We start from the raw sequence: 15,440 nt of genomic DNA on the forward strand, positions 1-15,440 counted from the left end.
ACAGTTCACGGTGTCGCAAAGAGTCGGACACAACTGAGCAACTTCGTTTTCACACATTATAAACACTTGGAGAGTAAATTATCTGGGTTTATGTTTACCACGTAGCTAAGGTTTATAATTTTCCAGGACAGAGGGTCAAGGCAGTTTTCTGAGATGACATATTGTTACATATTTCCTGTACAAAATGTATGACTTCTGTCCATTTAGCCTCTCTCCTGGAGAGAGGCTAGTTAGACCTACCTAGGTCTGCCACCAGACCTACTAAATTAATCCTGGAAAGATTCTGGCCAAACAAACATGACAACTCAGGAAACTTTAAGAAGTAGTCACTATCATTTCAGAATAAATGGAGATAATGCTCTCTCAATGACCAATAGAGCTTTATCTTTCACATCAATTACTCTTTTTCCTGGAATGCTAATAACTGATTACCTTTTGGGGAAACTGAGGCCATCACAGAAACAGGCTCAGAATGCACCAGGGTTGTGTCTGGCCTGATGACAGCACACATCTACAGAAAGATCTTAGTAGTAACGTTCTGTATCATGGTGTTGATTTCCCTTAAATCTGTAACAATCTGAGTTATAGTCTTAACAAAAACAAAACACAACTAGTAACTCACAGCATCAGTGGAATCATTTTATTAACAAAAGGAACCCATGGGGTTCAGACAAGAGTACAAAATACAATTTTTTTTTTCCTTGTGGGTTAAATTGTTACATTTTTATAATAAAAATAAAAAGCTTTGATAGTTAACTTATCAAAAACATAACCCCTGCCTATTGAGTTTCTTATTGTGCAAAACAAAAACATCAAAGTTCTGCCCATGGAAGAACTGTGTGAGCCAAAAGATGCACATTCTCAATTTCAAAAAATTCTGCATCAAAAAGAAAATTCTAAGGCCACGGTTTCTTTGCAAACGAAACAAGAGGAGAATGGACAAGCAAATAGCAGCTAAATTTTTCTCGTCATTCCCAAGTATTCTCTATTCCAATGTAGAATCTTCTACATTCATCAAATAACTTCTTGATTATAAAAAGGTATACAGTTTCAACCTACTGCTTAAGGTCAGATATACCAATATCAATTCAATAAGGCAGATCATACCTTGTAGCTATTCTTGGTAAGTGCTAGAAAATCAGCTCTGTTTTACTTTGATGGGTGCACTTTATGATTTCTTTTAAAAAGGTGGCGAGACAATCCAAGTGAAGACCCTAGTAAGCAGCTGCCTGTCTACCTGCAGTCAGATAATTAAACTTGCTCTTCCTCCGTACAATTTTGTTGCTTCTTTCACTGTGTTTTGGTATCATGGAGATGGACAATGTCTTGACAAAACATGTAAACTGTAATTCAGAGGTCAAGAAATAGCTGGAGATGATCTTTTTTTAAAGTACAAATAAAACTGTTCAGACAACACATAGCTACTTAAACACAAAAACAAAGCTAAATAAAAGATCACCAAAAAGCCAAAGGCAGGAGTAACGATCCAGGACAATTTCAGTACCACACCTACTGGGAGAACAGTTTGCACTGCGATTTTCAACAGGGGCGTACAATGGAAGAACGGCTTAAGATGCTCACGTGATTACAGAGAGGAGAGGTATGCCCAGAAGGACTAAGCGTACATTTACCTAATGGTTGTATAAAAATCCCTGATCAAATGTCCATCTAATTTTTACATACAAAATTTAACCTTAGGACTTTTCTAACCGAGTATACTGATCGAAAGAAAAGCTAATCATTCAGTTGAGTGAAGTACAGTATTTGGCATGGGAAGCACCAGGGTTTCTAGAGCAAACCCTTAGGACGTGGAGAAAACCAAAGTACTGGGCTGGTCTAAAATCTCTATCGCGGGGATCCTGACCTCCCTTCCACTCAGCATCCAGAAATACTCTCAGCTCATGAAACTGACAGACTAAAGTAAAAACAAGCGGACGTTTGGCTCTGACTAGGAGGTGACAGAGGGACATAAAGACACTGCTCAGACTTTTAGCAGCAACACAATCTTGTTGGTCTGAATATCCTGAGGTTAAAGGATAGTAATATATTGCACCAAAATGATAAAAAAAAATCACAGTTTAAATAGAATTACTAAAGACGTGGAATAACAACGGACAACACAGTGACTGCCATCGTATTAGCACACTCATGTCTCTTGAGAGGAGCTAACTTTATGACTTTTAAAAAAATGGTATTTCTGCCTTCTTGATTTTACATTAACTTGAAATACCCTTTGGTATACACATACTAACCTTCATCTAATGCTAACCTTACCAGTTTTGCCTTTAGTCCAGTTTCAGCTTTGGGCATAGGAGAGATAAGACTGCTATAGACAAATGAGCAGAAAACTCCAGAGAAGACTTCTCAGGCCTGGAGCTTTAAACCAAATCTGATTCTGATAACACTGTTAGAGGTAGGTAAGAAAAGGCCTTTCCCCCCCACTGTGCAGTTATCAACGCATCCTAAGGATGCAAGCTTTTTTGTTTTTTTTAACCCTTTTAAAAATATGCTCCTAGGTAATTAAGACATGAGGAAAATCAAACATGTACCGTGCTAAAGTACTTAAAAAGGGGGTTAAGAAGTGGCAACTTCAACAAAATGTGTTCTCAAGTTGAATTCACCTTTCCCCTTTCAACTGACAAGCCTTTTAAGGAACTCATTCTTGGTTTCATAATACTGTAGAGCCAATTTATAAACTACTTCTTAGACTATCACTAAAAGAGTGAAAACTGTACTTCATCAGTACCTCCTAAGACTGTGAGCTCAGAAAAGGATTCTTTTAAGGACCTTCAGTCCCACGGAGTATGGGAAGAAATCATGCCGACCCGACACTGGCGGGTCTCACTCCGTATTTAGAGTGGGCCCCTTTCCCGCGCACGCACATTCTTGCGCTGCTACATTCTCTAAAATCAAGTCTCCTCCCAACACGTCCACACTGCCTCTGAGCTTAAGATACAGCGGCTCCACTTTGAGAAACCTTCTAAAGACACGCCCACAGTGTTTCCCCTCTTCACAGGCACCTTTCTTTCCCCTGGGTTGGCACAGGCACCCCTTCAACTTACTCTATCACTGTCTGGACTTTCAGCACATTCTGAGACTTCTCACGTCACATCTCCATCCCACTGTTCAAAGGGAACACGAGACCACATCACAAACTTGCGCAACACTCCTGCTGGCCCACTGGAGAGTTCTCGTTGCATTTTTTTAATTTCTTCCACCTTCGGTCTTGACGTTACGTTCTTAAGCTAATCTTCCCTCCCTATTCCCCAAAAAGGCAGGGGGAGAGAACCAACATTCTAACTTGATGACGAACACAGTGATTTCTGAAACATGTTCAAAGAATGAAGGAAACAGGCTGGGTCTCTTCTACATCACTAGGATGTGGGTCGACCTGAAAAAGCAAGCAGACCAAGATTACTACTGCAATGCTCTCTAACACGACTGTAGAACCTGCTTCTAAATACATGACGGCAGTTAAGCCAAGCTGCTCAAAGCTACTATTAAGAAGTCCCAAAGACTTCTAAGTTCTAAGAACGCTATTAAGTTCTCTGTATTCCGGGTCCTTAGAGGCAATTCACGGTACTCTACAGGCATGCTAGAAAGCACCAAGAAAGTACTGCAAAATGAGGTGAACGGACCAGTGATCATTTATCATCCTCATTATCACAGAAAATTGTTGTATGTATCTTTTAATAACTGGGAATCAACATTATTGATAATCAACACAAGATTATTTACAAACAGAACAGCACAAGCCTAGTTTCCTTTTAATGTGTTTACCTCTGAATACAGCGGTGGAGGCTGAAATCGGAATTCCTGGATGCAGGCAAACATAGGACAGCACGACTCTCCCTCACAATTAGGGGGCTGAGGGTAAGGAGGAACGTGTCTAGAGAATTCTTCCTCTGACACCACGTCTGCATAATTTGGTGGTGCTGAAAAAAACCAAAAATCAAAAAAAAAAAAACAGTTGGATCTAAGAAATCCAGGGAGAGACTAATTACATTAATGTCTTCTGAACTCTGATAAAAATAAGAAATTTAGCTTAATTTGAAAATAAAACAAATGGTATTCTTCCCTCTAATCAGGAAGCTTTTATGCCCATTACAACAAAAAAATATTCAATAGATTCTGCTTTTATTAAGTACTACACAAAGAGTTGGACACAACTGAGCTACTGAACTGAACACTGATTCTATTCTAGTCTCTTGAGTTGCATACATTACAGTCTAGGTAAAAAAAATCATGAAATGTGGCTACAAAAAATACATAACCACACTCTGATTATTTTTCATTATTTACCTATTATCAACAGTAGTCGGGAGATGTCGATGGATGGTATTTCTGGACATGCCATTGGGAATTCTGTGTCTTGGCTAGGCCAGACTCTCAAGTCCCTGCCTAGAATAATGTTTGCTGATTTCGAGTAATAAGCAGAGTGAGGACAGCCACAGTGGCAGTAGTGATTATCATCTGAGCACTTCCTATCTCATAGGCGCTGCTCTTGCATACCCTGTACGCGTGACTTCATCACGAAAGAACCTCAAAGCATCTTACCTTCGGGCTGTTCCGGCAGAGTCAGTGTCAACCAGCTCATATCCATAATGAACTGGCTGGCAACGCTGGAGTTTCTGCTGCCAAAACCATTGTATGGAACTGTGCCAATCACTAAGGGCAGCTCAAGCATCAACTTTTTAGCACCAGGAATGTGAATGTACACCTAATACGCCAAAAACCGAAACCACAACGAGACAGAGAGAGAGACACAAACGTGAGTTAAACCTCACAGTGAGTAACCCAATTATTTTTTCATTAAAAAAGCTTCTTTTGTCTGCTACTATTCCCAACACAATCGCAAACTGTCCTGACAGAATAAAATGAGCAAGCCGAATGAAGAGCCCACAAAATACAGAGAACACTCTGTGCTGGAGAACTGTGGCCTGAACATGCTTCACTGTCAGTGAGCATGGCTCACACAAAACCACAGGAAGTTAAGGACGCATCTTCACTGTAGCGAGCAGCCCTGCCGGCACTTTCCTTAATTAAACCCCTCAGGGGGCTAGTTTTTGATGAAAAAACAGAGGCCGACCCTCTATTTCACAACCTGTTGTGACACTGACATAAAAGGACACCCTTCAGCGGCGGCACAGCACCGGGCCTGGCTCCAGCCCCACGTCTCACGCCCCAAGCTCCGCACTCACGGCTAAGGAGCAGTGCATGCCCCACGCCTTACACCCTGGCTCCACACTCACAGCTAAGGAGTAGTGCACGCCCCTCGTCTCACGCCCCAGGCTCCGCACTCACGGCTAAGGAGTAGTGCACGCCCCGCACCTTACACCCCCGCTCCGCACTCACGGCTAAGGAGTAGTGCACGCCCCGTGTCTCACGCCCCAGGCTCCGCACTCACGGCTAAGGAGTAGTGCACGCGGATAATGCAGCAGTCCAGGATGGACGGCGTCACGGGCGGGATCTTGAGGGTCTTCCCATTCCAGGTGTCGGTGCTCCCGGAGGCGATGTGGTTCCCGCGCACGTTGGCCACCATGAGCCGCACGGTCTTCGTCTTCCCACTGGCCAGGTACGTCTGAGTCTGGAAAATGGCAGCTTTGGGAACAATCAGACGAGAGGAACAATTCTCTATTTCTGCATAGATCGGAATAGCTTCTCCTAAAAAGAAAACAGAAACACCTTCAGAGACTGTTCAGGAAGTTCTCACCACAGTGGAACAGAGCTGTCGCTGACAGAAGCTGAAATGTAGCAACGTGACTAAGAAGTTGAGAAGCCTCATGGAAAAATTTACCCTGCAAATCTGGGTCAGAGAAAAGAAAATTCACTGCAGCTTGTGCAGATCATGTTCCTAATTATTCCATGATTCACTTTTCTCATGTAGCAATATTAGGCTACCAGTTCTAAAGATCTATGAATGACCATGATCTATAAAAATTGAGAGCAGATATACAAATAAATGATTTAGTACTATCTTAAGTACCAAACTCATCAATGTTTAACAAAATCTGCCCAAAAAAAGAACAAAGTTTGCACTTCAGATGTTAAGCAATGGATGGTGTAAACAAATTTCACATCCACATTACACACCCACTGTCGTACTATCCCATACCACCCCTGTCTCCAAACGGTCAGAACCCTGGAGCAGGGCCAAGTCCACTGGATGGAAATGGGCCTTTCACAGATGGTTGTTCTGGTATTAGTCTGACTGTTAAAGAGTGTCAACATTCTACATTTTAGCCCTGTGTGTACAATTCCCAGCATGGAGTCAGAATGTCTAACAGTATTTTCATACAGCAACAGCTCTCTTCCAAGCAACACTGCTTGGAACAGTCTTCTGCAACATTAAAATAAATTCTGGCATCTTCTCATTTTGGTGTTAGTTATGAATGTACCAGGACTGAAGTCAGAAACATTAGGATTGTTGGGATCTACTCATCTATTTACAAATATTTAAATATCAATGACTTATACTAGAATCATATTACTCATGTTTTAAAATAGTATATACTTCATTAATCACAAAACATATTATTGAAAATTACTTTCAATTAGCTAATTAATGAATCTTGCATTTGGAATTTTAGACAGTTTGCTTACCATTGCAGTATCCCTTTCTTTCAATTTTGGCACTCAGCGAGACTGGACCAGAAGTGAAAAACCAACAGCCAACCATTTTCTCTTGAGTTTTCAATACAGGGGTCTTTAAAAGTTCAAATAATAGAATTACTTAAATTGATCTAGAAAATTCATACAACTTATATCATTTTTAAAAATAAAATAGTTGTAAAGAAATGTCTTCCAAAAAACAAATCAACCTTTTTTTATCTTCCTGTGACATTTTATGCAACATACTGAAAGAAAGCATTAAAAATCATTCCCTTTTCAGGAAAACTAAGTGAATTTTCAGATTCAAATTAGGGTGACAGCATGCTATTTTATTCTATACTTTCATTGTGTTTCTGGGAAATGATACATCATTCTTTAAAAAAGCAATCAGAATCTAACTGTAGCAGTCCCTATTAACACGACAGAACTACCTTTTCTAAAAAAGGACTTTAGGTGTAGATCAGGAGAAGGAGAAACGGCATTCAAATCAATAATCAGAATGTTCTATTTGTCTTGGCGTTTAAAATGTTGAATAAGCAAACAGCCTTTTGTCCTTACTTCACATGCATTATTAGGCTGAAATTTCAAGGGTACTTAGAATAATTTGGGGCTTTTGTGTTATGGCAGTGCAACAACACACCAATGTAACGGATCTAAAGGATTATTGAACTCAGCACCCCACTTTCTATTCTATATCAGCAAAACAAAAAACAAAAAACAAAAGACACAAGGTTTAAAATACTCAGTTTACAAGAGGCACAAGCCAAAATTCACTGTAAAATCCAAAGTTGCAATATATAGCTTTTTAATTGTTGAAAGATAGTAAAGGATAATTAGCATCTTTTTGAAAAAAAAATAAATAAATAAATAAATTATTTGCCACCATGGCCCCATAAATAAATTAGAATTAGTTAACCACCCAATTCTAAGTAGTTTTCAAAACCACAAGGCAGTCATTAGCATCATCAATTTTCAAAATAGGTGCTGAACAGGTGATAAGTCACAGCTCTAAGCTGGGTCAGGCTATTGCATGATTTTGGCCACAAAGGATCATGCAGCTAGGGCTTATCTGTTACATTTTCATAATAATTTCGTAACAGAGTAGATTCTATTTTATTTTTGTGTGAAAATAGAGTTAAACAACTTTTAACTCCTGTTTTTTATTCCCCTGATGTTTAAAAACACTGGCTAGAAAGAAGAAACCTCCAGTACTAAAAATACATCTTTGCAACATCAGTATCATGACGGAAAGTTTACATTATTAAGTAAAAAAAAATCATTCATTCATATTTAAATGACGAACCATTAGGTCCTTACTAGCTATCATGAAAGTATAAGGTATAATTTTATATTATTTTGATAATATGGGTTTAGATAAAAGAATCTACCTCATTAGCTCCCATCTTGCCTATTCTGTTGTTACTTACAGCCTGATCTTTCTTATCAGCCTACAGTATTTCTGGTGATTATTAGAAGTTCAATGCTTTAATGCAGCCAAATCTGTCATAAGGAAATGAGAAGTGAAAGGAAGTCCAGAGCAGCTGCACAGACTCACTTAGCATTAGAAAATGACATGCAAAATGCACGGAGACACAGCATAATGGCCTGAGCGTCAATAACAGGCTGAGCGTGATTAGTACTCTTCTGTAATTACTGTTCCTCACCCTGCTATTAGGGAAGAGTTTAGAATACCACAGCCCTGTGACTGTGGCTGCTCTGGAAAAGTAACTGCTCTGTGTGTTCGCATTATTATTATTAAGCCTTATTAATGCATTTCGAGCCGATGTAACTTCTTGGCAAAAGAAGCCCTGAATAATAGGGATACAATCAAGAGTATTACGGCACACACTTTGTAATTTGCCCGACTTAGAATCATATATTTACAGTGAATGCATATGGGTTATAAGATTACATCAAAAAGTGACAGGACAGGCGGCCACTAGACTTGCTAAATGCAGGGATGATGGCTGAAAGCAGAGGACGAGGGGCAGGGGAAGGGAGGGTGCAAGAACGTACTAGCAATGCTGGTGTGTTGACATCGATGTGACTGACCACCTGGAGTTCCCGCTTAACGCTCTGATCAGGTGCCTGGGGTCGTTCCAAAACTGCTCTCACACAGTACTGAATGCTTCCATATTTCCCAGTGAAGGAGGTTACCAGAGGTCTGCAAGAAACCGAAGACGTGATTTTTAGTTTCTTTTTCAGTTCAAAACAGGGAAAAACTCTTAAAAAGTGTTGTGGTGGTTTAGTCGCTCAGTTGTTGACTCTTTGTGATCCCATGGACTGTAACCTGCCAGGCTCCTCCGTCCATGGGATTTTCTGGAGTGGGTTGCCATTTCCTTCCCCAGAAGATCTTTCCCACCCAGGGATCAAACCTGCATTTTCTGCTTGGCAGGCAGATTCTCTAACACTGATCCATGTGGCTGCTGCTGCTAAGTCACTTCAGTCGTCTCCGACTTTGTGAGACCCATAGATGGCAGCGCACCAGGCTCCCCCGTCCCTGGGATTCTCCAGGCAAGAACACTGCAGTGGGTTGCCATTTCCTTCTCCAATGCATGAAAGTGAAAAGTGAAGTCACTCAGTCGCTCAGTCGTGTCCGACCCTTAGCGGCCATGGACTGCAGCCTACCAGGCTCCTCTGTCCATGGGATTTTCCAGGCAAGAGTACTGGAGTGAGTTGCCATTGCCTTCTCCAATCCATGGGGGAAACCCCTTAAGCGTCAGTTTAAAAAAAGAAAGGTGACAGGGGTGGGATCTATCAGGGGTTAGTTAGGATAAATATCTACACGTGAATGTTGGAAGGTGCTCAGTGACCATACAATGTACAGACACATTCAGGGAAACAAAACCCCCAAAGCTTCACAGTTTTACTTACTCAGATGGAAGTTGAAAACTAAATGGAAATTCATGTTTTCCAGGCTGTAGTAAGAGGATGCCTTCCCCTAAAAAAGACAATATATTTTTATTTAAATTTCATATTAGATCAAGAATTTTCAGTGTAAATCACAATTTTTTTTAAAGGGAGGTTCTCCTGGCTGTACCACTGAATATACTTCAAAAAGTACATTAACCCGAGATTTAGAAAATTGATAAATTTTGAATCAACTTTTACCAAGCTCAATTTCAAATTACATATATATGTATATAAACATATATGCTATCTGCAAATAGACCAATTACATAATTGCCATCAAGTACCAGAGCTCCCACATACATATGTATGTATATACAACCATACATACCTATATACACATAACCTATATACTAGCATGAGTATAATATGTTAGTATACAATTATACTAACCTGAGATACAAATATTACATAGGACCCAAAACTAATTTAGGAAAAAAACCAGATCTATTTATTTTAGGCATATCACAAAAATCAGACTATATACTCTTTGGGCAGAGCTGGAAAAGGAGGTGAAAAATTTCCTTGGTGTGCTATGCATATTGGGTATAATACTTAACAGCCAATTCAACAGGACGAGTTATTAGGCAGGAATCACTACTGATCAATAAAGAATGTTGTTTCGCTTGGCAAAGAGAGGTGTGGATGGCCAGGCATGGCCACAGCTCCTTCCTCCTGCTCTGGGGTCAGCTGGCCCCATTTCGTTTCAAACAGCTTACCCCTGACCATGAGAAAGCTGGGAGGCAGACTGTGGATGGACTGAGCAAGGTCAGAGGCACCGCTGGAGTGCCGACTGAGTGCCCAGACTCTTGGTCGGCTTCAAAGCCAACGCCAGGGACGTCAGTGTTGGTTGGGTGGCTCCCCAGAGAGACCTATAAACGTTCCCTTCATTCTGTGTGCACAGATCCAGGTACAGAACTAAATCCCCCAAGGGTGGGGTGACTTGAGATGAAAAAAGTGCAGCACAGATTGAGCACTTTCTCTATTGTGGCCATTCATTAAAAAAAAATTTAAAGGTGAGAAATCACTAGTGAAATGGTTAAATAGTTAATAGGTCTTACAACACAACAGTCTAAGCCCTTCATCAATTCAGTTAGTATTTCAACCCTATACTTTTGAAAGTTGTGTGTTAGTCACTCAGTCATATCTGACTCTTTGCCACCCTACAGACTGCAGCCTGCCAGGCTCTTCTGTTCATGGGATTCTCAGGTAGGAATTCTGGAGTGGATAGCCGTCCCCTTCTCCAGAGGAGCTTTCGGACCCAGGGATCAAGCCTGGGACTCCTGCAACGAAGGCAGATTCTTTACCGTCTGAGCCACCAGGGAGACCCTTCTCACCTTCAACCTTGTACTTTTAGGAAAAGGGAATGCATCATTGGCTCATTAACTCTCCTAAATCTATCTCCGATTTTCAATGTGTGATATATTAGGTGAAAAAAATCGTAACAGCATTTGCCACTTACAGTCATTCAGATAGAAATATTCAACAGGTGGTTAACTTGGAGGCAAAATGATAAGTCATAGGGACATGTTAAATGTTAATAACATGTTAAATAATAGTGACAGAGTGAGTCCCAGGGCTCAAGTGTGTCCAGGGCCACTAAACAAGCTCCAGCACCAGAAGGCGGGAAAGCCTCTCTACTCTGTAACTATCAAGTACGAGGCTCAAGGAATCCTGATACTCCTGAGACCTGGGCTAAAGTTCCAAATTGTAATCATCAGATAGCTCAACACAATAAAGTACTTAAAATGTTTAAAGACGTGGATTTCATTACGTCCAAATTCTATAGTGATTGTCAGGTACAAAGCTGATACAAAGCTAAGTAACTACAATCTCCAAATAGACCTTGGGAGGAAAGATGGCTGCAGACACTTGTATGCAAGTAATGACCCTAGGCTGGACTGCAAGGAGATCCAACCAGTCTATTCTAAAGGAGATCAGTTCTGGGTGTTCATTGGAAGGACTGATGTTGAAGCTGAAACTCCGATACTTTGGCCACTTCATGTGAAGAGTTGACTCATTGGAAAAGACCCTGATGCTGGGAAGGATTGGGGGGCAGGAGGAGAAGGGGACGGCAGAGGATGAGATGGCTGGATGGCATCACTGACTCGATGGACATGAGTTTGAATAAACTCCAGGAGTTGGTAATGGACAGGTAATGGACAGTTGGTAATGGAGGCTTTCCCTCCAACACAAGTTGGAGGCCTTGTGTGCTGCGATTCATGGGGTCACAAAGAGTTGGACACAACAGAGCGACTGAACTGAACTGAATGACCTTAGGATGCCCAGTCTATTGTGGGGGGCTGGATTGGGGTGGGGGGGTGAACCATCTCCGCAGTTGATGTAAGGGGTTGGCATGGAGACAAGGGTTAGGTGAAGGGAAGGGCATGGCAGGCAAGCATGAAGAACAGAGTTGTGCAGGACACTGGAAGAGAATAAGAGAGATGAAGTTCTCTCCTCAGAAAAAAACAAATAGGAACCAGAATATTTAAAATGACTTTGATGTACACCCGTGGCGGATTCATGTCAATGTATGGCAAAACCAATACAATATTGTAAAATAATTAGCCTCCAGTTAAAATAAATAAATTTATATTAAAAAAATAAAATGACTTTGAACTACCTCAAACATAAAGAGGGGAAAAAAAAAAAAACTGTTCAGAAAGTTGGGTAGCTCAGCTGGTAAAGAATCCGCCTGCAATGCAGGAGACCCTGGTTCGATACCTGGGTCAGGAAGTTCCACTGGAGAAGGGATAGGCTACCCACTCCAGTATTCTGGGGCTTCCCTGGTGCCTTAGATGGTAAACAATCCGCCTGCAATGCAGGAGACCTGGGTTCAATCCCTGGGTTGGGAAGATTCCCCTGGAGGAGGGCATGGCAACCCATTTCAGTACTCTTTCCTGGAGACTCTCCAGAGGACAGAGGAGCCAGGCAGGACACACCCCATGTCTCCATGGGGTCACAAAGAGTTGGACATGACTGCATGACTAAGCACACAGTGCAGCACTGGGATCAAATCTTGGCTTGCTTTCTTCCTCTTTATTAACTTTTGATTAAGAAGGTCCATAAACTGAATCATGTGTCCATTTCTGCTCTCAGGGTTTATTACCTTTGCCTTATGCAATGAGACCTACAATGTCCCAAGATGCTTCATTCACTTATGGTTCCTCAGCCCAAGCGCAGAATTCAGGGCACTGCTGAGTCCTAAGCTACCAGACCAACACAGCGGCAGAGCCTGGAGCTCCAAGGTTGAGGAATGCACACAAGGTCATCCTCCTGGTGCGCCGCCAACATGTGAAACCAACTCTCTGATGCATCTTGTTTTTCTACCATTACTGATAAAAATATGAAGAAAACCAACCACCAAAACAGCAAGTAGTTAGATTAACAAGGCTAACAAACTATCCAGTAGATTTTTTGAAAACACATCCCATCACCTAGATTTCAAAAAACCTCTTCAGGTGACTGGAATTCAGCTAGATCTTGAAATTAAACAAACCTAAGATCTACAGTTATATAATGTTGCTAACTTTTCCCAGACTATAGATATTAGGAGGGTCCCCCCCCCCCTTTATTAAGTCAACTAAAATAGACTTATGATTTTACTTTTCGCCAGTGTTTGTTACTGTATGTTCTAAAACAAGCTAAGATTTTTCAGGCTGTCTAGAATGACCCATTCTATTTCATCTGAATAACAAAAAATCTGACTTGTGAATCAGAACACTATTTGACAGTCTGTATTTCACCAAAGCGTTTTTCCCACTGCAAATCCCAGGTCTAACTTCTATTAATCTTATATCTATTTACTCAGTAGTTACGGGCACAGACATACAGGCAGTTCAAAGCCGTGGACAAAAACTCAGTAGATATGGACACAGAGAGTCTGAAGTCCTGGACAAATCTCAGTTACTTCCCTCTTCCATTGCCCTTGACTCCAGTCAGCCATCTTGAAAATCTGTGTTGTCTGTTACCTTTGGGGAAGGCCTGTGTGGGCTGATTCTGGAAACCATACTGATGAAAGGGCATAAAGTAAGAAAGAACTGTCACCTTTATACTGCATTTATTAATCCCAGAGAGGGCTTTGGTTCATATGTGCTTTCCTCACTGAAGTTTTTGGAATTAGTTGATGCTCACATACCTTAAAGATTTAACTGTGAACTACTGTTCCATAGCAGGACAAGACAAAACTGCGTTTACTATTGATTTTTGTATAATACACAGCAAAGGGTAAACACTGATACACTGCATTTTACTCTTCAAAGGCGGAGAGTCTACATCACTGTTTCATTTTACAGATAAATGCTGAAGCTGATGAGGCAAAAAGGTAAAACAGTTTAAAGGAGCTCCTCAACTAAAAGGAGACTAAGACTCACTGTCCCTCGTATTTTAAGGGAATCTATTTTTGCACCAACAGTAACGGAATCCATGCTGTGAATTTTCACAGGGGTACTTCTGGAAAATCCTACACTATTAACGACTTCAGAAGCAGGGTCATCATTCCTCCACAAACTCTTTCAGTGGCCAGATCCCATTGTAACTCAAGGTTTAGGAGGGGTGTAAGGAAGGAAGGAAGAAGATGCAAAGGCAACAAAAAGAAGCGAAGGATAAAGACAAAGGTAGAACTCTTAAACCCGCTCCCCCAAAGCGGGGAATCCCAGGATGAAGGATCAAGTCAAAAAGCACTTCCTTTGAACTCCTAATGCTCAGGGAACTGAGCTTTTTGCTAACTCATCATGAAGCAAGAAAGATGCGAGTTGGGGGTTGATGGCGGGGCAGGGAGGAATGCTGGTGAAGGGAAGACCCGTAAAACACCGGGCACATCAGGACAGACTGGTTCTGCCCTCCATTCCTTAGGCCTCAAGGAGCAGGACCTAGAGCCCCAGATCCTGGTTCCCATGGCAACGGCTCACTCCCACAGCCTGCCTGGACGGTCCTGGGACCCCGGCGCAGCTCCCAGCGAGGCAGGGGCGGGGCGCCAGGTGGAGAGGAGAACCTTTTCCCCGGGGTTGGGAGGTGGGGGTGCGCAGGCATTGTTGCTCACCCGTCACAGCCCCCAAAGGGATGCTGGGCCACCCCGCGAGCGGACCCCATCCCCGGAAACCTTCTCCCCGGCCCCCTGGCCGGTGGGCGTCCCCCGGAGCGCTCCTTCCCCGTCCCCCCCCCGGCCCCTCTCCCAGGCCGGGGTCGGCGCTCACCGGCCGGGGGCTCGCGCAGGCTGAGGCGCACGTTGAGGTACTCCACCTCCGAGGTGGCCGCCGGGGCAGCGGCACCGGTGCTCGAGCCCCAGGAGGCGGTGGCGCGGCCCTGGGCCTCCAGGCGCAGCGCGCGCAGGGCCACCGGCTCGGCCGCCTCCAGCAGCACGTGTCCAGCCACGGTCTCGCCGCTCGAGTAGCAGCCCTTGCGCTCGTCCTCGAACACCAGACCCAGGCTCTTCACGCGGCCCTCCGAGCCCGCCGCCGCTGCCGCGGACCCCGCCTCGCCGCCCATCCTACCGGGCGACGCGGCCGCGCCGAGGCGGTCGGCAGCGGCCCGGAGCCGAGGTCGCGAGCCGAGCGGCGCCGCTGTCACGGGCGCCAGGCGCACGCCGAGGGCTCCCGCGCCCGCCGTGCGCTGCCCGGTGGAGCCCCGGCGCGCCGTAGGGCCTGTCGCTTTAACAAACCCAGCTGGCGAAGGCGAGGGGCCGGGACAGCCCACCCCCGGCGCACGCCCATAGGCCGGCTGGGAGCCCCGCGACGTGCCGATTGGTTGTGAAGGACTACTGAGTCATTTCATTGGCGCCCCCGCGCACGGTCTGGAGCAGGACGGCAGTGCGTGATCAACGAGTGGTGACCAATCAGAGTACGCGAGGGTGCACGTGCACAGGCCGATTATTGGCTGGGGCAAGGCACGGTCCTGGGGCCCTGACCAATAGAGAGGCG

At 43.5% G+C, this 15,440-nt stretch overlaps 1 protein-coding gene across 1 annotated transcript; it reads right to left on the minus strand.

Moving 5' to 3' along the window:
* Nucleotides 1-626: 626 nt before the first annotated feature.
* ARRDC4 (arrestin domain containing 4) lies at nucleotides 627-15,149 on the minus strand. The gene is made up of 8 exons (XM_015101774.4): nucleotides 14,718-15,149; nucleotides 9,487-9,553; nucleotides 8,629-8,776; nucleotides 6,604-6,706; nucleotides 5,408-5,664; nucleotides 4,558-4,720; nucleotides 3,781-3,935; nucleotides 627-3,391 (listed from the first exon to the last, which is right to left on the minus strand). The coding sequence occupies exons 1-8, from the start codon at nucleotides 15,007-15,009 to the stop codon at nucleotides 3,335-3,337; spliced, it is 1,242 nt and encodes a 413-aa protein (XP_014957260.2). The 5' UTR covers nucleotides 15,010-15,149; the 3' UTR covers nucleotides 627-3,334.
* Nucleotides 15,150-15,440: the final 291 nt, after the last annotated feature.

This window comes from Ovis aries, chromosome 18, assembly GCF_016772045.2.
Source record: "Ovis aries strain OAR_USU_Benz2616 breed Rambouillet chromosome 18, ARS-UI_Ramb_v3.0, whole genome shotgun sequence".
Taxonomy (NCBI): domain Eukaryota; kingdom Metazoa; phylum Chordata; class Mammalia; order Artiodactyla; family Bovidae; genus Ovis; species Ovis aries.

What these genes read in the sequence shown, in the direction of transcription:
- ARRDC4 (XM_015101774.4), bottom strand. Translation starts at nt 15,009, where the DNA reads ATGGGCGGCGAGGCGGGGTCCGCGGCAGCGGCGGCGGGCTCGGAGGGC. An exon ending in TCAACACACCAGCATTGCTA is followed by an intron (nt 6,707 to 8,628) that starts GTACGTTCTTGC and finishes GAACTTTTAAAG; the next exon opens with ACCCCTGTATTGAAAACTCA. An exon ending in AAGAAAGGGATACTGCAATG is followed by an intron (nt 5,665 to 6,603) that starts GTAAGCAAACTG and finishes TTTTCTTTTTAG; the next exon opens with GAGAAGCTATTCCGATCTAT.